This window comes from Zonotrichia albicollis, chromosome 1, assembly GCF_047830755.1.
Source record: "Zonotrichia albicollis isolate bZonAlb1 chromosome 1, bZonAlb1.hap1, whole genome shotgun sequence".
Lineage (NCBI taxonomy): Eukaryota > Metazoa > Chordata > Aves > Passeriformes > Passerellidae > Zonotrichia > Zonotrichia albicollis.
The window spans coordinates 77,577,937-77,603,456 of NC_133819.1; the positions used below are offsets into that span (position 1 = coordinate 77,577,937).

Genomic DNA, 25,520 nt, shown 5'->3' on the forward strand with positions numbered 1-25,520 from the left:
TTCAAACTGCTAGACCATGACTGGAAGATGTAGACAGCTGTCCTAATAGCAGTATTTCAACAGTGTTCCTCTGTGTATCCCAATCTCACAAGAAATTTCAGGCTTTATGTCCTAGATATCTGGGCTCATCTCTGGAAAGTTACTGATTTTCTGGTTGGAGATATTTTTTCCATTTCTTCTCTTCTTCAAAGCATCTCTTCCATGTTAAGGACAGAGCTCAGGCTATGCAGTTGGCCTTAGGAAGAGATTAGGTGTTGCTGTCCTATTTAGAAAAACATCACATGCTGAGCGTCAGTGTGTGAAAGAGAAATTTCTGCCTATAAAAGGAAACTACATTTTCTTAGGGTTTTTGTCAAAAGTAACCTCCCCTTGGAGTGTCCCAAAAAATTTCCATTTCAGACCAGATAGGTGTGGTCCTATTCTCACTTTTCTTAAGCTTTATAGACTTACTGATGTACCTGGGAGAAGTTCTGTGTCCAGAAGATCTGCTTGTGAGAGGATTTTCTGCTAGGTATGTTTTCTTGGGTACTATACATGGAGAATGAATTAAAGGAGGAAGAATGGATGCTTGTTTGCAGGTTTTCCTGTTAATTTATCTCTTTTAGGCAGTACGTCTCCAACAATTCTGCCTATACCTCTCCCTTTGGTAGTCTAATTAGATATGTAGACTATTAAAATGAGAGGAGCTGAAACAACAGCCTGATTTATTTCAATTCCCACTTCCATGGAAGCCATGAGGAATTCTGCCAGAAGTACCAGCAGGAGTAATGCCAGTCCTGCAGTGCTTACTGTGGATTTTGATCCTGTTGGTGCTTATGCTCAGGAATAGGCATACTGGGCCTGTGCATGAAGTTATCACCTGTGTGAATGCTTCCAGACAGACTGTCAGACTCTGATCCTGCAAATATTCATGCCTGAACTTCCCTCCAAACACAACTGTGTTCATACCTGATATGTTTTCTGTGCTTTCAAAGCCCCTGGTGAAGGAGGCTGTCCCCTACATGGTGCTTTGAATTAAGGCCTGTATTTTATCCCCTGGCTCATGCTGCAATGAGTTAATCTTCCTAAGGGGAAATAAAGGACAAGTTACTTTCTCATGCTTTGAACTCATTTATTTGTGTGTTGCTGTGTATTTAATTTTGAAAGAAATTATAATTTATTAAACATGCAAAGCCTGACAGAGTAATTTTGCTGTTCCTGAGAGAGTATCTTAGGGTAATGATATCTCTAATAAATGGTTTATATATTTTTCATAATTTTAATGTCAAGCAAATTTTGAACAAAGAAATTGAAATTAAAATATGCGTAGATAATAATATCATATTCAAGAAAACATGACTGTTCAACTATGTAAAAGGATACATGCTGCCTTTAGCAAACCATTTCTGAGGCTTTTTAATTAAAGCTGTAAACTGGTAATGATGCCTGTCAATTGATGAAATAACATTTTTCATCTATAGATAGGAATTTTTTTGTGATTTTGAACAAAATGTCTCCAAACGAGCATATCATCTTCATGTGGATTTTTACTCTTCAAGGCTTCTAGAGCTATTGGCATTCTTAGTACCAAGTCAAAATATTTTCTTTGTGCATATGACATACATATGCCTTTCTACCATTACTTCCTTCTACAGAAGTAAATGTAGTGCTTATTCCATTCTCTTTATATTAAATACATAAATAACTCTAATTAGAGATGGAAAAAGCAGATTTATTCCTATTCTCACTGGTTTACATGAAATTAGGTGCCATAGGAGTGGTGCTCTAGGCTTTATAATCTTCTGAATGTACTTGTTCAGTGCCATTTTGTTCTTATTGCCTACTGCTCACAAATGGCTTTCTCAATTTAATCCTGCCTTGTTTTTGAGAAACACTATAAAGGTATGAAGAGACTAACAATGAAAAGGAAATTAGTAGCTGGAGGCAATTGCATCAGAAAAAACTATTATTCTGTTATGACTACAAACAGTAGCATCAAATGTTAAGATAGACTTTCAAATTAATTAGCATTTAAGGGAAATGGGTTTGGGATAGTTGTCACATTGCTTTTAAGCATCTGTGTTACCAGGTACCTCTCTGCTTTCTATTCTTCGCTAGAGAAAATAATAAAGAAGTAAACATTTTTAGTTTTAAATCTGTTCTATGTTCCTACTTCTTGACAAATAAGAGCTCAAGAAAACAAAACAAAATAAAGCAAAACAGTGCAAAACAATGGTATTTCCCTGTTCCACACAGGTTCAATGAAAGGTGCCTATTCTTCACAAAGGCAAAGTGCTATTTATTGATCCTGTATATGTGGGGGAATAAGCATACTCTTCTCCATCTCCCTTGCTGTTACTCTGACAAAATCCTTTGGGACACCTCTTTGTGAGGCTATGTCCAGCCCACTGCAGCTAAAAATGGATGTAAAGAAACCAGATCTGGCACACTCTCCGTCACCATTCATCGCCTCAAGCCCTATTTCATATATTTTTTCTCTTTTTCCCTCTTAGCCTGTATAGTGCTTTCAAAGTGGCTGATATAAGTAGTCAGGGTCACAGAAGATGTGCATCAACTTCTTGGGACTTCAAGATTTTCAAATAATCTGAACACCAGGAGTACTAAACCTTTTATTATATCCCATTTCCCCTTGAGCATTCCAACCAGGCAAAAAAAAGAAATGAACAAATCATTCTTTATTTTCTTCTTCCTGCAAGGATCGTAATAGCTGCGAAGAGAAAAATAATAAAACTTGAGGCTGGTGCACTGCTGCTATGATAAATGAGTAATCTTTGCACATTTGCATCTACTTTCTTTAATATTTTTCACATACAGATACTTCATGGATTGGAAGAATGATGTGGACAGCTACTTTACAATAGATGCCACTGAAGGAACCATTGCTACTAATGAATTACTGGACAGAGAAAGCACAGCACAATACAATTTGTCTATAATTGCAAGTAAAGTTAGTAAGTATGACACAAACTGAATTAATATGCTAATATGGTATTTTTCTCAGAATATAATGCTCAGGTATAAATATAATGTGAAGACTACTTGAATTGCCAAGTGCTTATTTAAGAAGGTTCAATGAATATCATTTTCCCAGACTCATGAGGATAATTGTGAAGTTCAATCAGCCCTGTTTAGTAAGGTTTTGCTAGCAGATCTCATGTAACCACAGTTCCCTTAGAAGCTGGAAACTATTTTGTCATCATGGAGCTGTATGGGTGCCTTCCAGTTCTGATTTTTGATTTTCTGTCACTTCATATGAAATTAAGTTAATCAAATAACAGGTCTGTCTATGTGGTTTTTGAAGGCAGAAAAATTTAAAGAGTCATTTTATACTCAGATAAAAAGTACACTAAAATTAAGTCAAGATTTAATACCCTAAATCTATGTGCTGCATCTCTGCTCTTATCTCTTCTCTCTGCCCAAAATTTTATCCCTAACCCCTTCTTTTCTTTTCCTGTGTGATTTGTGGTGGGATAATTTCATTTCTTGTCTTTGTGTCTTTTGCATAGTCTTATTTTTTATAAGACCCTTCTTCCACTATATTACGTGCCTGCAACTTTCTTCATTGCCATCTATGTGTGTAGCATTTCTCATTCATTTTTTTTTTTGTCAAACTGTCATGGGTGTATCTCATACTTTGAATACAAATCTTTTGGTCACTTAGCAGTTGTGCAAAGGCCACAGAATTCTTTCTGTTGACATCAACAGGCTGTAGAAGAGGGGCATGCTGTATATCTTATTCATTCTTGTTGTTTATGTGTCAGAAAAAGCAAATTTTTGTAGAAAATAGCATGTTTTCCTCAATTTATTGTTTGGCTGAGTCTTCAAAAGTTAATACGTACTACTGACAGGAAGAGGGAGATTTTGGAAGCAGAGATGATAAATATTATTTCAGATTAAAAAAAAAACAACTCTGAAGTCTCAGTTGTAGTTATCTCAAAAAGAATGGGCTCACTCCTGGGAACCTGAAAATATTAAGAGAACACCGGTCAAATGAACGATTGAATTTTATCCCTAGATTGGAAAAGACACCAACAGAGAAGCCTAAGCTGTCAGAAGTGGTTGAGTCCATGGAGATACATGTGCAGGTGTATACTCACAGAAAAAACAGCAGAACTGTAATTTGTTTCCAGAGAAACTGAAAGACAGGCAGATGCAGAAAGAAGGTCTCATCATGGTCTAAGTGTCACTAAAGCTTAACTATTTAGGCTTAGTAGTGGGCAAAGGACGTTCGAGATTTATAAATTTTTTTCCTGCAGCAAGGAAAACAGTTTGAGTAAACATAATTTAAATCTGTTTATTATTCCCAATAGTAACTAAAGATGTTTAAAACCCTGAAATTTATTTTTTCATGGACACGTATATATAACAGTATGACATTTAGGCAGACCTGTAGCAAATAGTATATATTTTGATATCCCAAGTTTTATCAATTGCTATACTAAGAATCTGCAGCTAAAACATATCTGTGCTTTATTGCAGTATATTCCAAAATATTTATATGTTGACCATTATCTATAATGGTAACAATTAGAAGATCTCTACTATACTAGTAACTGGCAAAATTTGGGAGGATTTGGGCTATAGAAACTGTCAAAACATTATGTGCGATTGTCTGACTAAGAGCGTAGAAAAAAGGGTGGAGGGTTGAGGGATGACACACTACACAAAAGCAAAATATAATGGTTAAAGAGAAAAAAAAATGAAAAAGATTGAGGGAAAATTGCTATATTTGAAGAAATATTGATATAAAAAATTATTGTCCAGTGCTGACATACAAACTAAAACTGTCATCCCTTATCACAAGAAAAAACACACTGAGAAGTGCCTTGACACATACATGACTATTTTAAAAAGTGGCCCAGCATAGAAATTAGCTGCATAAACTTTCTTCAGAGAACAACAGACAGTATTGTTATTGAAGTATTTTCCTGGTGACTTTATCTCTCTATAAGAATATATATATATATATAATATGTCTTTGTAAAATAAGAATAAATAAGTAGACTCATAACTAGTAACAGATTAAGTTATTTTAAAAATGTAATTGCTAAAATTTTGTTTTCTCATTGTGAGAGAATAGCAACAACAACACCTCCCACAATTTTTAGGCACATCCTAATGGTCATTCTGTAAACTAACTTTTCTCCAATTGTCCCTAAATGGAGATGTTTTTAAGTAGGAGATGGATGATTGTTCTGCAGACATGCTGAGAAGGCAGCTGAATGTAGAACATCCCTAACCCATTCATAGATATAAAGTTTAGGTTTTGTATGGGACAAAATGCTTGAGCAGGTGGAGGATGTTTCAGACTCACATTTTTTTCCCCCATTTCACTTCCCAATTCCTCTGTACTTTTTTTCATTACATGACTATATTTCATTTTAGCTTGTTTTTTTGTTTCTTAATAATTCGAATAAATCAATACCCTAGTAGTCTGCATGGTTGCCATTTCTGAACATTTTTTGATGCCACAGAACCTATCCAAACTAATAAATTAAACATGACTGTCATTCATTTCAAGGACAAAGGCCAGCTGGCATGAAGTAGCTTATTTCTATGCCTTCTTACCTTCCAGAGTCCCCACATGTAAAGTGATCCTTTAAGAGTAGTCCCTGCCCTTGCTAATTCCAAGCACATGCATGTGAATTTTCCACAAGATCACTGGTTGCTGCTGGCCAAAACTGTACCAAGAGCTGCCATAAGAGCATAGTGGCATAAAAAAATGCAGTCCAGTGTTCAAAATTCCTCCATATGCTGCCTAATTACCTAGTAACGAAGTGGGGGGTTTTTTTCCATTTTACAAAAGAGGAGATAAATAAAATGTGCAAGAACTTACTTCCGCTTTCCTGTCCTCAAGGCATAATTTAAGGGTAAAAATGAAGTCATAATCCTTCCTGTCCAAACCATCTTCCTTACTCAGCTATGCCTAGATCCAGATTTTTAGAATGTTAAAGAAATCTCACCTTAAATCACAAAATGGAGTTGATATTCTCCTGCGTATCATAACTGGGATTAAAGAATCTGAACTTCTCCTCAATAGTCAGTATCTGTTTTCTCAGATACCTTGGATTTTCACAAGTTCATTATTCAAAGAATGTTACATGTTTTCTACTGCTGTAATGGCTTTGAACCATTAAGATGCTGACAAATGATGGTAATGAAGCAAAAAAAGGAAGCAGGATGGTCATTGTTTTACAGACAGGAAAAACAAGGGAAAATGAAGTCAACTAATTAATTAAGTTTATAAAAGAAATTAATGAAGCTAATTAATTTTCCTATATCTTACAAGCAGAATTGAAACATGAAATCAGTTTCTTAATTTCTAGGTTCATGCTTTACCCAGTTTCTCTTCTCATCTGTGTAATCTGGGTTTAAAAGGCATAAACAGATGTTTTCAGTGACTCACTCACTGATACCAGTATGTACATCACAATTGTGTTCACAGGGTTCGTGAAGACTTGAATTTGAGCAAAACATCAACCAAAAAGCACAGAAAATGGGAGTCAAGTCTGCAAAGTAGTATTTTAAATGCAATTCTTCATGGCTGCTCACATCAAGTATTACAGGTCTTTGGTATTGCATATGAATTCAAAGCTGTACACAATTTTCTTGCAGTCTTCATTTAAATATACAAGTAGTTAAAGTGATGACAGTGCAAACCAGAGAAAAAATCATATAAACAGAATGAAAACTCAAAATAGGTTAATCTTAGGCTCTGGTAATTCTGTTTACTCTCATATCTGCCTTTTCCACACCATTTGTGAAAGGTAAAATTCTAGTTTACTGGAATACTTAGAAGAATTTGGTCTCTTTCAAATAATGAGAGAGAATAAATCAGATACTATCAGTGAGAAATAAATGTAAAAAGTATACTCATATTCACGTATATTTCCAGAGCATGCTATCCTGTTGTGATTTTGAGGGGGGAAAAATGTCAAATCCTTTTGGTAATTTTAAAAATATAGGTCACATACTACCTAAATGGTTGCAAAAAGCAGAAAAAAGTAATTTATACAAGCTACTTTACAAAAATATGACCTAAAAAACTTCCTAAAGAAACTGATATATCTAACAGAAATTATCAAAATCATCTGATATTTTCACGTACATGATGCATATATTTTAAATACATTCAAAAGTTTTATTGGAAAGGCACAGTGAACATATTTCTAAAAGGTAATGGACATCTATGCCTGTATTTTCGTGGCAATGTATTGATCTCTAATCTGTTTGATGAATATGTCCTGAATCCCCATTTCTCAGTGTTGTACCTTAAAATGAACACAGATACACAAAAACATCTAAAGCAAAGCCTGAGTTACTCCATGTGGGTTGCTGTGTCCTTTTCAGTGAACACTGCTAGGAGGGAAGTTTCAGGTCAGATTGTTTCTCCCAGTAGCTGTGTGAATTTGACCTGTTCAGGGGTTTTCTGATCTCTCCATAGAGGTCTTGCCCTCTACTGAATAAAATAACTTCTTAAGTTTTTTATTAATTTCTCATTATACAAAGGAACCAGTTCAACTGTGAGCAAGTGATCTAGATTTCTTCCAGCTCTTCAGGCACCTAAAGAATGAGTGCCCAATTCCTAGTTGCTAGACCAAACTCTGTCTTTGATTGTACTGCACAATTCCCTCCTCCACAGAGACATTCTGCATGTAGGGATGATGCTGAATTGAAAATGAACAAGAATTCAAATAGAGGTCATTATATATTTTCTCTATTAAATATTAAATATTTCTCTATTAAATTCAGAGATAAGCACTACAAATGAGTGATCTGGATAGTGCATTTTTGTCACCTTCTAGGTCCCAAGATATGTTTATAGATTGATCAGTTTATCTACTTCTTGTAAATAGGTAAAAAAAAGTTCATCTTGCAGCTAGTCCTGTGTAACTAGGAAATAATTGGGGAATACCTTTGGTTTTAACAGAGGCCCCCTGAAACTACTTCTGCATTTAGTAGTTCCTAAGAATAAGGAAGAAAGCATGCAATTTTTTTTTTTTTTTTTTACAGTGACAACGTGAAGAGACTTTTCCCTTTGCTATGTTAGTTATAAACAGATGAAATGCCAAGGATTATACCAGCTGCAAAGCAAGTGCCCAATACAAATAATATGAAAGGTCCATTGAGGGCCATAAAGATGATCTGAGGGTTGGACCATGTCTCCTGTGAAGACAGGTTGAGACAATTGAGCTTTTACAGCCTGGAGAAGAGGACAGTCTGGGGTGACCTAATTGTGTCCTTCCAGTATCCAAAGGGAACCTACAAGAAAGCTGGAGTTTTGACAGCAACATGTAGTGACAGGACTAGGGGGAATGGCTTCAAACTGAAAGAGAGTAGATTTGGATTGGATACGAGGTAGAAATTTTCTACAGTGAGGTTGCTGAGCCACTGGCACAGGTTGCTCAGAGGAGTTGTGGGTGCCCCATCCCTGGAAGCGTTCAAGACCAAGTTGGAAGGGACTTTGGGCAATCTGGTCTAGTGGAAGGTGTCTCTGCATGTGGCAGGGGGCTTGGAACTAGATGATCTTTAAAGTTCCTTCCCACCCAAGCCATTCTATGATTCTATGAATTATTCCTGAAGACTCAAGACAGCTCCTCTTGTACTAGAACATGATCTCATGTTGTCAGTCCTACAACACTCTCATTTATAGCATAGATTTTTTTCCATAGTTAACTGTTTCTGCCACTCATCTTAAGTGGAAAAGGATAAAATAATCATACTTTTGACTCACCAGCTATACTATTTTTCACCTATTTGCTATTTTGCAGGAGGTCTCAACATAAAGTAAAAGAGAACATGATGTGCTTTGTATTGTACTAGGGTCTCTGTTTTGTCAGACATTGCACTTGCAAGTAAACTTGTTTATAAAATGCATTGAGTGACTAATGAAAATTATCTATAGAGGAAGGACAGTGGAAAGAAATGTGGTGTATTCTGTTGTTTAACATTTCTTTTGCATAAAAGTATTTGCTGCCTGCAAATGCTTTTGCAGTTAAAGAAATACCTTTCATGACATAGTCAAATATTTGTATGGTAGCTGTGAGTGTTCCACGCTAAATTTAACACTGATTCTTTCTGGCTTGCAGCAAGATTTTGTTTTTCCATATCTTTCTCTCTGTCTTTTAAATTGGTATGCTCTGCTTTCCTCCTTAATATCTTGAAGATTTGAACAATGGCTAGGAAAAAAATATTGATTTTCTGCATTTAGTTGAGGAAAACAGAATTCAGTTTTAATCATTGGAAGTGTTTTCCACAGGCTTAATGAAAAGTGATCTGAGAAAAGTTTGCATCCTTAATAACAGGTACAACTTCACTTTTTTTTTCCATTTATGCTCTAAACATATTCACCCTGACTGATTCCTTAACCCATGAAGAGTAATGGATCAGAGACTGGTACAAATTGATAAGAAGTTTGGTTCTGTTTTCTTCTTAGTTCAAATCAGAAATAAATGGAAGTCAAAGGCTTTTGGGAGCCACAATATTGAGATCACAAGTTTATGACAGTTTATGAGACTGGTGATGGCAACAAACGTAATGTTTTTCTTCTAAAATTATTTATAGGTAACCCACTATTAACCAGCAAAGTCAATGTTATAATAAATGTTCTGGATGTCAACGAGTTCCCTCCTGAAATTTCAGTTCCATATGAGACATCTGTATGTGAAAATGCCAAGCCAGGACAGGTAATTCAAATTTGTGATGCTTACCCTTTTGCTTTTTCTTTCCTTATTATTTATAGCAGTAGAAATTTCTGAGTTTAAAAATTACATCATGGGCAAAATCCTTCTACAAACAAAATGTCTGTGTTGGAAATACATATTGGAATTTTGTTTGTTGACTTTTATGGTCAATTCGCAGTCTATTTTTTTTAATTTCTCCAATTATATGGGCCTGAGCCATCCTTTATTGTGCATTTAATAACTATGAGAGGAGAAAGAATCCCTTTTCTAAAGGGTTGTAACTGTGACAGGAGTAGTAGCAGATGAAGTGAAGCATAACCATTCAACTGAAAGCCATCACTAACATTTTAATATAAACAATCAATATTAAATGCTATTAATATACAGTAAATCTTTCTGATTTTTATCAGATATGTCAAAGTAAGACCTTCTGAGTTCTCTGGTAATTATAGAATTCAGACTTCTTGCCTCCATTGTGCAGTGTTTTAAAGGAATGACAGTAATCTAACGAGATCTCACTTTCAACACTTTTGTTTGATTTTCCCTTTGCACTTCTACAAAACTGCTTATTTTGGAAGAGTGAACTGATTCAGAATTAATCTGATTTCAGGTGATACAGATCATCACTGCAGCAGATAAAGATTTGTCACCAGCTGGGCAAAGGTTTTCCTTCAAACTGTCATCTGAGGCTTCCAACAAACCAAACTTCACAGTCCATGACTACAGAAGTAAGTTGGTTACCCATAACTCTCTTTCAGAGCAGCAGACTGTATTTACAATGACAAATATGTTTGCTTTCAATTACAGTTGTGTCTGCAGACCTAACATTTTTCTTTGACGTTTCTAATTGCTAAACTCTCTGGGATTTATATTAATATAAATTCAGGTCTTGCACCTTTTCTTATTTTTAGGGGCAGGAATTGTCAGAACACCAAAGGCTGAGATTTCCCTACAGGCCTTCAAAAACACTGCTACCTGTTTTATTTTCTTCCTTTTATCATTCAGTATCTCAGGAAGAATCCATATGCCAATGAAGGTATACCTTTAAACAAGGCACTATTGCTGTCTTGTTTAAATACTATGATTTTGCTAACCATTTTCAAAGTACCCAGATATTGTGCTTTCTTGAGGATATGTAATCCTGCAGAAGAGTGAGTTCTAAATATCTACAGAGCTGCTGAGGTACAACATCCTTAATAACTTGTAAATTTGTACAACTGACTTCCCTGATTTTTCTTCCAATTTTTGTCATAACTGAATATCCTTTTTTCTACTTTTTAACTTGAACTCTTTTGTTAGATGGCAAAGAAAAAAACAATACACAAAAAATCTTTTTTTTTTTCTACTGTAAGGATCTTCAAGGATGTAGTCTTGTGAACAGGCACAGCTAAACCAAAACTGTAGTAAATTTTCATCACTAACTATTTATTCAAATAAGAAAAAAAGAAGTATTTAAGCTATTAGATGATCTTTAAATTTAAATTACACTTCAAAGAAAGAACATCTAAAGCCATTCAACAAAGTTCAAAAACATTGGATTGTGCAGGTTATAAATATCACTATCTAAAAAAGTACATAATTCTTAATTTTTTAATTGCTGTTTTCAATTTAAATTTGAGGTTACATAGTTCATAAGGTAAAGGTTCCTTTCTTGTGAATTAAGTGACCCAAGCCCTTAAAAATGCTAGAAATTAATAATAGAACAATTGAAATAAAATTATGAAAGCCTTTATTTCAACCTTTAAAAAAATGTATTTAAATTATGTATATGGTCTACATAACTTTTGAAGCCATGCACTATTGACATTGTTATGTAAAAGAAAACTTAAGCCAACTACATAAAGTAACCACTATTAATCATTAAGAAACTTCAGGAAGAAATAAATTTGAAAAAACAAAATGTGCCTCGTTTCTCTTTATGTATAGCTCTGCTATGAGGCTGATACAATGAGAATGGTTTATTCCCAAACTAAATAGTGACTTTTATCTTTGTCACAGGTAGTTAAAAAGACTGAACTGATGAGCCAAGAACTTCACTTAAGGATTCTTAAATAGAGAATATAGTGAAACCATTCATAATATTGTAGACATGAATAATAGTATCTTATAAAACCAAAACTATGTAGATCTAACACATTTCATCAAATGGCATTCAAACAGTTTTCTTGAGACAGAGAGCTCAATGAATATGAAGGATGACTTTACAACAGATCCATGTTCCCTTACTTCTGTTCTTGGAAGATTAGGGCATTACTTTGTTTTGGAACATATTTTAAGGCCCATATGGGAAGAATCTTCACAATTATATAGTCTTAGAACATAAATACTATGTATTTCTAAATACCTTTAATTTATTTTTTTTATAAATATTTCTTTAAAGTAAAAGCTTTAACTTATTTTTTTTCATCTCCTTTTCTTAAAATATCCTTCAACAAGGATTATGGGGGTTTTTTTGTTTATTTAAATAATAATTACGAACTTCTGCTTTAAAAAGAAGTCTTCTCAGGTAATTTTACAGATTTAATTCATCAAAATAATTTTTAAACTTAGTAAGTCTATATGATAATTAGAGCTTTTGCAAAAAGCATGTGAGGTTGGTGAGGAAACTGTTCAAATATTATTAGATAATTAAATTTCCCTGTTTAAACCAGTAATGTTGACACTGAAATGATTTGGATCTCAGTAATCTGTTAATGAAGTTTCATTACTGTATAAAAACAAATGCAATATTCTGATAAAAAGTGGAAACCACCAAGATAAAAATTTTTAAAAGCATTTCTTAACACTTAGAAACAAAAAGAAAAATAAAAAAGAAGTATGCAATTTGTTTGAATGTAAGGAACAAAAAAACCCCATAAAAACCTTTTTTCATTATTGATGATTTACAAAGATATTAGGAAAAAATCTGTCCAAACAAAAACCCTGTCTTGCAATTTCATCTGCCTTTTGTTTGTCAAAAAAGGTGGAGAAAGGTCTGTTCTGTGCACCATTTAGAGGTGTAGTAACACAACCTTATTTTCACTGGAGAAACCTTTTAAAGATTAGTACCATTTTCTTTTAGGTTAGAAATTATGTTAGTAACAAGCAGGTACTTTGTGAAAGCAATTTTTTTTCTATTTTTTTGAGGACACAGTGTTGTTCACTGTAGTACAATTAATGCTTTTACAAGTAAAGGTAGCATTTAAAATGTTTAAATATATCAAGAAGCCCTAATGCCTGCGCTATTCTATACAACTGAAAATCATGGGTGGTCTGATACTTCAGCAGGTGTAACTTCAGCAGGTATTCTCGTGCTGCACCCAAGAGAAGCCAGGCCCCAAACTTCAGAATATAACTTAATGAGTTCTGGAGTGAGACAGAAGCTCAAGGTTGCCTTTCAGCAGCCCTGAGATCAACCCACTGTGTTAATTGTTAATAGAAGTGATGCCCTGGCAGAGCTGAAGTTCTTCCAAAGGGAGTGCAGATCTCCCTCTTCCTGCTTTACTGGCCTCCCTCTGGTCTCTGGAGGAAAGCGTCCATGTGGAGTACACTCCATTGCTCATGTGAGAGACAGAATTTCCTTTTCTCACACATAGCCTATAAATTAATTTATTGCCAACAGATTGAAGAACCAGAAGCTATCTCAGCTTCTCTAGACTCTCCTGTGTAGAGTTCAAACACCTACCTGTGTTCATGTTTTCAAAAGAACTATGAACAATTGAAAGGGGTCACAAAAGAGCAACAAAAACTGTTCAAAACCAAGGAGATAAGAGGTTTATCTGATTGATTCTTCTCAAAGGAGGATGGAAAGTCATTTAGTTGCATTGTAAGCTTTTAAAGTGATCTTCAGTGTTTCAATTAGAAGAAAAAATAAAAGAATATAAATAATTCTAATAATAGAAATATGGAAAAATAATAGAAATAAGATTTAACTGAATGTCTTCAAATTAGTTCCTTAACTTTTTATATAGTGCAAGTGATTATAGAGAGAAATAAAAAGCTGAAGATGGAAGCTGGTTTGATTCAAACTATTCTGAGATATTTTTTCCTTTTCAAAACTAAGTGTAACTGAACTTGACCTGTCCATGTTTGAGTTTGATGAAAAGGAGGTGTCTGAAGTATTCTTTTGATCTATGCACCTTCTCAATGGCATCTAATCATAACATATCTAATTTTGGACATTTACGGTTCTGTCTAATTGTCCTTAATCAGAACTCCATACCAGTATTTGAGTGTGAAATTCAGCACCCTTAATCCTTCTACCTTGTATCAAACCTTTAAGGCATGAAAACCATCATGTGACATCTTGTAAAAAATATAATTAAAAATATATGCGAGATGGAAAAATGGTAATTGCAGCAGTTTACTTTCATTTAGCTCTGTCATCTCATTAATTCCCTGCCAAATTAATTTTAGTTTTGTTTTTAATGTAATTATTTTCATCTTTACATCAATTGCTTGCTACTTTGATTCAGAAAAGCATCAATAACCGACTGTGAAGCAACAACAAAATCTAGAAGTGGATTAATTGATGGAAACTGTACTGAATTTTTAGTACTCAGTTAATTTCTCTAGTTATTTTTAATGGGGAAGGAAGGCTAAAATGATTGCATATTGTCCAGGTGTATTTTTTTGTATTTTTAAGGAAATTAAGTTTTTGACTCAGACATGATTCTAAATTCATACCAAATCAAAATCCTTTGGACCACAGGCTTAGAATATAAGGAGATCAGGTGAAAAAACTGAAAAGTCTTCAGAAGCACGCTTTTAATGTTTTGTTTGTTCTTTTTTTTTATATTTTTGTCTTCTTTGAAATTTCAGCTGTAAAAAGGTTTACAAGAAAAGGAAAATTGTTTCAGGCTCTGAAAAAAATAACTGTACCAGTCAGAATACAATGCCTTCTCTAATGGCAAAGCAAGACATTTATGTAATGCATGTAATTCACCAAGGTTCATATATGAAATACCAGCCTATTACTGAAGGTGATATAAGCTAAAATATGGAGTGAAATACACAACAAAAATCTGCTAATGACTGTCATGTTTTACAGACAACACAGCTGGGATTGAAACCAGGAGAAATGGCTACAGCAGAAGGCAGCAAGAGCTGTACTTTCTTCCAATAGTAATTGAAGACAGCAGTTACCCTGTCCAGAGCAGCACAAACACTCTGACCATCCGTGTTTGCAGATGTGATTCTGATGGCACCATCCAGTCCTGCAATGTGGAAGCAATCTTCTTACCAGTCGGCCTCAGCACAGGAGCTTTGATTGCAATCTTGCTGTGTATTGTTATACTTCTAGGTTAGTTCTCATGAAACCCTGCAAAGTGCTTTACTGTGATTATTCACTAGCTTCCCCTAGTTTTTAACAAAAGCCATAGAAAATGTGCAGCACTTTATTTCTAGAAGAATACCCCAAAACACTGCTCATGACCATGAATCTGCTAGTCCATGCAATATCACTTAATACATTAGTTTTCAGAGGAACCCAAATAATATTTTTTTCTCTGAAATTATTTTCAATATCTTTATTAAAATATCCATTTTTTAGATTATTACTGAGGTAGAGAAGTCCTACTGACAGTAACAGCAGTAAGAACATAGTAAGAGCTTTTATTTAATTCTTCATGCTCATTTAAGCAAAAGAAGAATGAAGAAGTGGAAGAGGAGAAAGTAATTGTAACAGACTGTTACTGGCCACATCTATTTAAAGCTTCACAGGAAGCTTTTTGATTTTAGGCAGGCATTGATTTCATAAGATGGCGTTATTATTTGTTCTAACTTATATTTATGTACTCTTATTAACAGCCTATCCAAAGTGCATCTTACTTGGAATATAGCCTGAAGCAACTGCTAATGAAATAAAATCAACCTTAAAGCTTATACAGGCACCATGTGGGCTTCAGAAATCAGACTGAGTCTTACAGATGTTGGCCTATGCCTTGTTTTGATACTAATGGCTTCCAAGGTCACGTGATAATCTAATGTATACCCCAAAATAGATCGTGACACAGAATATATAACATGTGAATACCTCATTGCATTTGGATGATGTAGGTACCACTTAAGTAAATTACTAAAGACTCGGGATTGCATAAATAGCTTCTGAGTAATAGTGGGTATAAGTCAGGATTTCTGCTCTGTGTCAAAAAGTAATGTTGTGAGAAAAGATATTATTTCAAATCAGAACAAGAATGGAAAATGGTCACTCTTCCCATGGAGCAGCAATTAAGTTCACAAATATACTCATTCTGAAGAATTTAAAACAAAGCCAAAGACTAAGTAAACCAAATAACTTGTGTCAGTATTTTGAAGCAAGAAGAATGCTGTCTCCTTTGACACAATTCCAGTTAGAGCAGGATGAATACCCCACAACATCTCTGTGCAAAATATTCTACTGCTTGACATCCTGGTGATAAAGAAACCTTTTATTTCTAACATTTTAATGGACTTTTCCACATTTCATTTTGTGCCCATTGCCTCTTCTCCTGTGACAGGACACCCCTCAGAAAAACCTGTCTCAGTTTACTTTAATCCATCAGGTATTTATGCACATTGGTAAGATCCTTCTGTGCCTTCTCCAAAAGGAGCAGACCTGGCTCTCTTAGCTTCTGCTTGTGTGGCAGGTGGTCCCATCCCTTAATCATCTTTGTGGGCCTACATTGGCCTCACTTCAGGGAGTCCATGTCCATCTTTTAGTGAGGAGCCCAGAACTGGGCCCGGAACTCCAAACCTGCATAAGCAGAGGGCAATAACTATCTCACTAGACCTGCTAGCAGTGTTTCTCCTAATGCAGTCCCAAATGCTGTTGATCTGCTTTGATACAAGGGCACGTTGATGGCTCATGGTGAGCTTGTTGTCCGCCAGGATCGCAAGGCCTCATCCATCAAGCAGCTTTCTGGTCAGTTGGCCAACAGCATCTTCAGTAGGCAGTCACTCCTCTCTGTGTGGGGGACTTGGAATTTCTTTTTGTTGAACATCATCGAGTTTCTTTTGGCCCACTCCCTCAGCCTGATGAGATCCCTTTGAACAGTGGCAAAACAACTCTTTTTTATTGCCTGAAAATTTGCTGAGGGTGCACTCAATCCCACCATCCAGGATATTTATGAAAGTATTAAGCAAAAGTAGTCCCAGAACCAAATCCTGTGGTACTTTATTAGAGACTGGCCTCAATCTGGTCTTTGAAATATTGTTCACAACCTTTACAGTCTGGCAGTTCGGCAGCTTTGCAATCCACCTCACCCTCTGCTTGGATAGTCCTCACTTTAAGGTTTTCTGAGAAGATTGTTATGAAAGACAATATCAAAAGCTTTGCTAGAGTTAGGATAAAATTATTGCACTTTTCTCCCTTCATCAACCAGTCACCTTATTGTAGAAGGCTATCAAGTGAGTTAAGCACAATTTCATCTTCATAAATCCATCCCTGTTACTCTTATGCCCCTTCTTAGTTTCCAGAATTATTTTCTCCATAATTTTCCTAAAAATCAAGGTGAGACTGGCTGCTCTAGTTCCCTAACTCATTCTACTTGCCCTACTTGAAGATAGGAGTGACACTTGCTCCAGTTGTCCGAAACCTTTCCCAGTCACCAGGACCTTTCAGAAATTATCACAAATAGCCTCACAATGATAGCAGCCACCTTCCTCATCATTCATATCTGTATCTCACCATATCCCATGCTCTTGTGTTTCCAGTTTGTTCAAGTATTTTCTAACCTGATCCTCTTCCACCAAGGATTAGGTCATCTTTCTTCCTTCTGGTCTCAGAGACATGAAATTACTGAAGGAGAACTTTACAAAAAAAAAAAAGTCAAAGAAGTTGCTGGCTATGTTGGCCTTTTCCATGTAATTTGGCAACAGCTCCCCTGCCCCATTCAGCAATGGGCCCACCTTTACCTTTCTACCCTTTCTTTCTGTCTTACTTGTACTAGCCCTTCTTGCTGCCTTTCGTGTACCTCCGGAGACAGCACCATGTGGGCTTTGTCTTTCCTTACTGCATTCCTGCGTGTTCAGGCTGTCACTGCATATTTCTCCTGGCTCACCTGTCGCTGTTTTCCACTCTTAGATGCCTCTTTTTTATCACTGAGTTTAAATAAGAGCTTCTTATTCATCATTGCAGGCTTTCTGCTGCCTTTTCTTGATTTCCTGCTCCTCAGGTTGGATCATTATTAAGTTTGGAGGACACTATACTTGAAAACCAACCAGCTCTCCTAGACCCCTCTTCTTCCCAGAACCTTATAACAAGTAATTTTTTGAAGCAGATCCCTGAAGAGGCTGAAGTATACTGCATAAAAATATACAGCAGGATTTTTTTTCTGTATTCCAAAAAGTCAAAATTTGAAATGATTCAAAATTTTTATTATTCAAAATTCCAATTTTTTTTTTTTCTGTAATACTCTTTGGGTTGAGGTTTTGGTTTAGTTTTTTATTCTTGTCTTCAAAGTGGAAATTTAGGGTTCTTTTCTCTATTTTTCTATGCAAGATATTTTTTGTAAATATTTTTAAATGTCTCTCTGAACTAAAAACCTGAAGTTCTTTTCAATTCAATTAGTTTGTAGAGCAGGCCAGCAGAAAAATTATTTGATACTTCCTCCAGCAGTACAGCAATCACTTAAGAAAGTTAGATTCATATGTCAAAGAACATATAATTTTTCATTGGCTACAGCACTGCTAAGCACTGCTCTTTTCTAAGGACAAAAGTCCCTTTGATTGCTTGTGGCTTTCAAAGAAAGATATAATGATGTGTCGTCAGAGTACCAAATTATTTCTCTGCATGTCTTAACTTCAGTTGTCTCTCATTACAGTTATTGTAGTACTGTATGTAGCACTACGGAGGCAGAAGAAGAAAGACACCCTGATGACCTCTAAAGAAGACATCAGAGATAATGTTATCCATTATGATGATGAAGGAGGTGGAGAAGAGGACACCCAGGCTTTTGACATAGGTGCCCTGAGGAATCCCAAAGTGATTGAAGATAATAAAATACGCAGGGACATAAAACCAGACACCTTGCGTTTTACGCGCCACAGACCACCAGCAGAAGATAACACAGACATAAGAGATTTCATTAATCAAAGGCTGCAGGAAAATGATGTAGATCCATCTGCACCCCCTTATGACTCCTTGGCAACGTACGCTTATGAAGGAAATGGATCTGTTGCAGAGTCTCTCAGCTCTATAGACTCCCTCACAACAGAGGCAGATCAGGATTATGACTATCTGAGTGACTGGGGACCTCGCTTTAAGATCTTGGCAGATATGTTTGGAGAAGAAAGTTATAACCCTGACAAAGTCACTTAAGTACAACTACAACAGTGAAACAAAATGAAAAGCAAACCAACAAAAAATTTAAAAGATAAACCTAAGCTTTATATACGACACAATTACTTTGATTATAAAAGACAGCAATTGTTTCCAGCAAGTTACTACATTTATCATACCGTCAGCTTTGGTTTGATTTGAGAAAGAATGATAAATCCTGTAACATACACAGGTTTTTGTTGTTGTTATTTTGTTACTCTGGAATTACACTGAGACAAGCTCAGGCCTACAAGGTGCAGTTTACTGACCTGACTTAGAAAGAAGGTAGCTTTCTGGCATCATGGTGGAAGAGTGGTAGCTTTTTCGTAATTCCACTAAAGTGCCTATTGAAACTTTTATCATTTAAGTGGTAAGCTGTCTGCTGTGATGGTGTTACAAAACTGAATGGTAAATCAAACATGAACTTTAAGACAAGAAGCAATAGCAACATGCTGACTTCTTTTAGAAAAAAATGGAGATCACTTCCTGGAGTATCTAATGACTAGAACTGTGCGGGAGGAGGGGGGTGTGTACATTGTGTTTGGGGGTTATATTTGTTGTCTTTTTTTAAAGAAAATAATATGTCAAGACATCATATTTCCTCTCCCTAAGTTTCACTGAGAATTTAAATTTAAAATGCTATTGCTCACTTTGAAGATGTAAAGCCCAAATTAAAAAGGAAAAGATCTTAACATACATCGGTGAATATTTAAAATGTTCATACAAATACTACATTTTTCCAAAATAATAAAAAGATGAAAGCAGCTATTCCTTGATGTGAAGGAAATTTCCCTTGTCTCTCCTGCTTCTTTGAAATGAGACTATTATTAAAACATAAAAATGGAGAGGGTTTTAAAAGATTATTACTGTATTTTCAGTAAAAAGACACCTCTTCCATTATAAATATCACTAAAGAAATACATGTAAATAACTCCACACCACTCTTCTTTGCATTTAGATTGTTACTCTGTAGTCACCATAAGCATATATGTTATAAATATAGTTATTTTTACATTGATGATCTGCTGCAGTTCAGCATATTTCCATATTTCACTGCCACACCCACAGGAAACATTTGAGAAAAACTTTTGAGGTTGGACATTTTCTTAATTTTGTTCTTGACAAAATTTAAACAGAAGCAGAATAAATATATAAACCTGCACTTTTGTTTACTCTTTATGTACATACGCATGCCTAAATGTATCTGTGCAGATGGCAGAAGTTCAGATATGCACAAGGCATTACGTCCTGGAAAATGTCTTGCAAAACTATTTTATGTGACTTTTTTCTGATGATCTAAGGCATGGACATTTTGTAAGACAATGGTTTATGGCTCCCAAAGTGCATATATCCTTTTATTCTCCTCCCAGAGTCTCTGCAGTGCTATACAATCTGTTTGAGCTCTACTCATGATTAATGGCACTGCCAAGGTCAGCCTGAGTCTCTCTTGAACCAGAAGTCTTTTGTTCACCTCAGGTCTATAGCTTACCTTTTGTACAGCTAAATAATTAATAACTATCAGATATACTTAGCTCACACATCTGATATTAATGTGCGTAAGTTTCCCTTTACCCTCTGGGGGAAATGTAAATGTATTTCAACATTATATAACTTAATCTCTCAATATGACTTGGAAACACATTATAGATGAGTTTTGGATCATTCAGTACAATTGGACAGGGCTGCATCAAAAGCACAATTGGCATAGCTTCTCCCAGCAGTGTGCTGAGGAAGAGACACAGCCAATGGCAACAAGGAAATGTTGTGTTTTTTATTGTTTTCAGGAAAGTTATCCCGCATTTCCTAAAGACAGACTAAATCAATAAAAGCTCTCTCCTTATGGGTCAGGACAGCAGAGGAAGTGATGGAGCTCATTTGATGGCACAGAAGTTTTCATGTGGAAGATTGTTTTAAATTTTCACACATCTTGACAATATATCAAAACCAACTTGATACTGCACAATGGGCCTAAAGCAGAACACTGGATAAAAGAAGAAATATTTATATTTTCTATTACTCACAACTGAGATTTGATTCATACAAGAGTCACAACTAATGAGCAAAGCTTCCTCATGTAGCGTGTGCATGGTAATTCTTCCTACCCTGTTGTCACAACTAAAACATACCTCTGACTCTGATCATTTTCAGATGTGCAGTCTGAAAATGCACATCTGTAGCCAAACTGTAGCCAAGCCCTGCTCTTAGCAACTGTGTTAGTCCTTTATATGCCTTTCACTAGTAAAATCACCATAAGTGAGAGCAGTGTTTGACTTTTTTGACACCGTGAGGCATGCTCACTCCCGAGGAAATTCTCTGTATTTGTAGCTCATACTGGCTGAACAGCAGTTGTCTTGAATAGGTAGGCATTTCTTTCTAAGCTGGACAGTCTATATGTGAGCCTGACTTCCAAATTGAGTAGCCAGAAAACATAATCTTTAACATGTTCTACACACAATCTGTATGTGACAGTGAGTGGATGTATGTTAAATCAATACCAAAATTGAATATCAAGTGTATATTTTTGACATTTAAGGTATTTGTAGCTGAAATGTTGCTATCACATAATTAATACACATCCAGGAAGATTTTAGAAAAATAATGCAATTACTTACAAAAGTGCCCTAAAAATATATAATTAAAATGTTCGAAGACCATTTTTGAAAAGTGATCAAACATTTTTAACATAATAGGGGTATTTTTGGTAAACAGTTCCGTAGAACTAAGAAAATGAATTGCTTTTCATTTATTCGTAGCTTGGCATTCAGGAAACTTGTGTTTAATTCCATGTTCTTTCACTCCCTTTCTAGAAAATATTTGTCAGGTTTTTAACATCTTATTTTTTTAATGATAATTAAAGAAACATGAAATTTACAAGAATTAAAATAGGTCAAGTCATCTGAGATGACATGAAGTTAGTAGGATTAGGGAGCCCCAGTGCACATGTAAATTGTATCAGTTAATTTCTTCTGGTTTTACACACTATATCTTAAAACAAACCTTGCAGAGTCAAGATGTTGAAGTGGATGTCTCTCTTACTGTCAAAAACGCAAAAACTGTCAGAGTGTCAAGAAGCTAAGAAAATGTATAAAAGGCACAGAATTGAGAGAATGTTTTTGTTTTAATTTCCAAAAATAGGGTACTAGTGCATACACATTTAGCATCATCTCAAATGTCCCATCAGTGCACCCCCTGCAAATCACAACATTCTGTAAAACACTTTCTGCATATGAAGTAATTGAAATACTTCACTGGCACAAAAAAAAAATCCACTTTTTAAGTCAAATATTTATGACATACACTATTGGTGCTGAAATAAAGCATTCACCTAAGAGTGGAAGTATCTAAGGAAAGCCAACTATTAAACTTAAAGCATAGATGTACAGAATTGAAGACAAATGTATAATTGAACATCTGAAAGGAATTTCAGGGAAGAACGAAAATCTTCCCTGCCCTCTCAAGGAAACTGAAATTGTCAATACTTAGGGAAGTTCATACAATTTCTCTGTGGAGGCAGAATATAAAAAATTATAAATATTTGGGTTTAAGACCTCTACCACGCAAATCTGAAATTACTGCTATTCTTGTAACACAGATCTGCAAAAATGACAGTGAGTCAAAGAGCAAGGATTTGGAAAGCAATGGCAGTAGATTATGTCTTCTGCACAAAAAGATATGGTTGAATATTTTATACTTTCATTATTTTTACTTATTTTATATATTGGCTAAATTTCACTGTTAGAAATACAATCACAGTTACTACTGATTTACTCTAGGTTTTGGAAACGGAGTTCATTATAAAGCAAAGACCAATAAATGACTCAATAGTTTACTAATAATATTGTTCTAGAGATTGCCTTCAAAATATTCTTGCCTTGACAATAAGATTTCCATATCCTTATTTTATACTGCTAAAAATTTGGTTCTGCAGATGAATGCAGAATGCATTCTGCTATGGAATGACAGATCTCTACTGAATGAATACAGGAATAAAAGGTAATAATTTGCTGGGTTAAAGGCATATAATATTACATTAGTGACTGCATTTTACTTGTTGAAATTTGGGGTTGTACTGTTTTTGCAGTTATATTATTACTTTTATTATTATGAATGTTATTAGCAAAGACATTCAAATCCTGTGTGTTTAAAAACATATTTGATCTTTGAAAAACCTAATGAAAGCAAATAATGAAATGACCCCCAATAATAACTCTACTGAGGTGACATTTAAGTGTGAATGAAAATCAAATTTTATATTACACTCATTCACAAACTTTTTGTAATGGAAAATCTATAATAACAATAATCCTTTTCTGTTCTTATTTAAATCAAGAATCAGATAAGTAGTCAGAAGACCAGCAGCCATTGCTATTTCGAGCAAAACTAAGAAAAGTACCTGGAGCTTTTTGGTGGGACTTTGGAATGTTTTTTAACCTATTTATTTAATTCATAGGCTTCTTTTATTCAACTTTATTTTCCAACTAAAATTCTCAGGTAATTTTTTTTTTTAATCTTACTTTCATGCCTGTTTTTCCAAACAAATTGCTTCCCAGGACTCAGGGAAATCTTGTCAATGTGTATAAGTACCTGATGGATGGAAGTAAACAAGGTGGAGCAAGGTGTTCCTAGTGGTGCCCAGTGACAGGACAAGTGTTAATAAACTTAAATTGAAAAGCATGAAATTCCATTAAAATGCAAGAAAAAGGGTGCTTTTATTGTCAGGCTGTCAGAGAAGTTTTCATGTATCCAGCCTTGAAGATCTTCAAAACCCAACTGGATTTTTTCCCGAGAGACCTGCTGTAATTGACCCTGCTATAGGCAGGGAGGCTGGACTAGATAATCTCCAGAGGTATCTTCCATCCTCATCCATTTTATGACTTGTGATAAAATCACACTTGGACTCCTTAGCTTGAGCAAGCTCAATAGCACTCGGGGCCTAACTACATAAGCAGAGTAGAACCATAGAATAACACAATGGTTGGTGTTGGAAAGGGACCTTAAAAATCTTGGTTCCAAACCCATGACATGGGCAGGGACCCCTCCCACTAGATCAGGTTTCTCAAAGCTCCGTCCACAGTAAATATGATTTGTTTCAGTGAGACAGCTGAGGTAGGAGTGAAGCAATAGAATAGCAATGAGGATAGGGTGGAGAGGGATAAATTATTTACTGTAATTTCCGGTTCAAGATGTAAGGGGCATCACATGAAACAAGTAAATGTAAGGGTGAAATTAAAAAAAAAAACAGATGTGGTTCTTCATGTAATGACTAGCTGAGAGAGTCATGGAGGCTCAGACTTTAGACAGGTTGAAAAAGAGGCTTGACAAAAATCCTGGAAAACTGATAGTTTGTGGGTTGCTTAATACACAGGAATCATATCTGGCTGAGTGTCTTCTTGAATGGCATCTGGTAAGTCATATAACATGGTTGGTTTCTTGGTTGTTTTGCGGGGATCTCAGCTTCTGCCAGTGCTGGGTAAAGTTTACTACCCAAGTTTGACTGACGTATTTTCCTATTATGATTTTATTGTAAATTTACTTGATCTTCATATCAACATTCCTTCAGTTCTAATTTTCCAGATCACATAGATAAAAAGTTTTATCCTATTTATTACATACCATATGCTTATATGCATGCATATTTTGTTATTTCCCTCAGATTTTAACCATTGTAATTTATGTATTTCCTTCAATACTGCACACCTTATATAGACCTTACCCTTTTCTGTCTTTAACAGGGACACTAACACTGCTGTTAGGGTTGATGACACAGTTTGGCTTAGTCTATATTAAAAAAAAAAAATAAAAACAACCACAAAAAAACCCATTGCTGCATAAAGAAGATAACCTCTACAATACATGTCCTCTTTTGCATGTGTTTCATTTGTTAGCTGTCTTGAATACATCCCTGTGTTCCAAGAACACCTGAAAAAGAGACAGGAAAATGAAGTGACTGACTAGAAATGGGGCCAGTATTACTCCACTATTCTAGAATGCAGACTACTGCTCTCCTGCTATGTGTTGTAATGTTAGAAGGGATTTATTATTTCAAATGTTGAATACTCTGCATTTACACTCAAATGGACGTTTTTCTATTGTATGCCTCCATAAAAAAGGACAATTCAAGAAGCAACACAAAAAGTTGTATGGTGAGGAAATTAAATCAAATTAAGAGGGGTCACAAATAAATATGCCTTGAAAGCTTGTCTTATATTATTTGGTCATATGGCTGCAGTAAATAGTTATATTTTTAATTTTGTCCTTGGAGTTCATTTTGTCAGAGCAGCAAGTGAGGTCAAAGGAAACATTTAATATTATTCGAATGCTCCCATTGCCTTCAGCCCCTGCTGCTTTAGATTGTTTGGGTTACATTGAAATTGCATCTTTATCCCCCTGTGTATTCATTATGTTCCCAGTTGTCTGTCTTGCTGCATAAATGACTGCAGCTGAAGCTTCACACTACAAACATGACCAAAAAGTATAGGACACAGGAGGACAGGTGTAGAACTGTAGTTTGGGTTTGCATAAGATGTTTCAGAATGAACAAACATCAAATTAATGTTCTG

At 35.2% G+C, this 25,520-nt stretch overlaps 1 protein-coding gene across 8 annotated transcripts in view; it reads left to right on the forward strand.

Moving 5' to 3' along the window:
- Positions 1-24,256, forward strand: part of CDH12 (cadherin 12) — a 536,918-nt gene extending 512,662 nt beyond the window's left edge. For all 8 annotated transcript variants that reach the window (XM_074545283.1, XM_014265146.3, XM_074545297.1 and 5 more), the window contains 5 exons: positions 2,815-2,951; positions 9,565-9,686; positions 10,294-10,411; positions 14,713-14,964; positions 18,464-24,256. In XM_074545283.1, coding sequence (XP_074401384.1) covers positions 2,815-2,951; positions 9,565-9,686; positions 10,294-10,411; positions 14,713-14,964; positions 18,464-18,960 — 1,126 coding nt within the window. In that variant the 3' untranslated portion in view covers positions 18,961-24,256. The remainder of the gene's footprint in view (positions 1-2,814; positions 2,952-9,564; positions 9,687-10,293; positions 10,412-14,712; positions 14,965-18,463) is intronic.
- Positions 24,257-25,520: the final 1,264 nt, after the last annotated feature.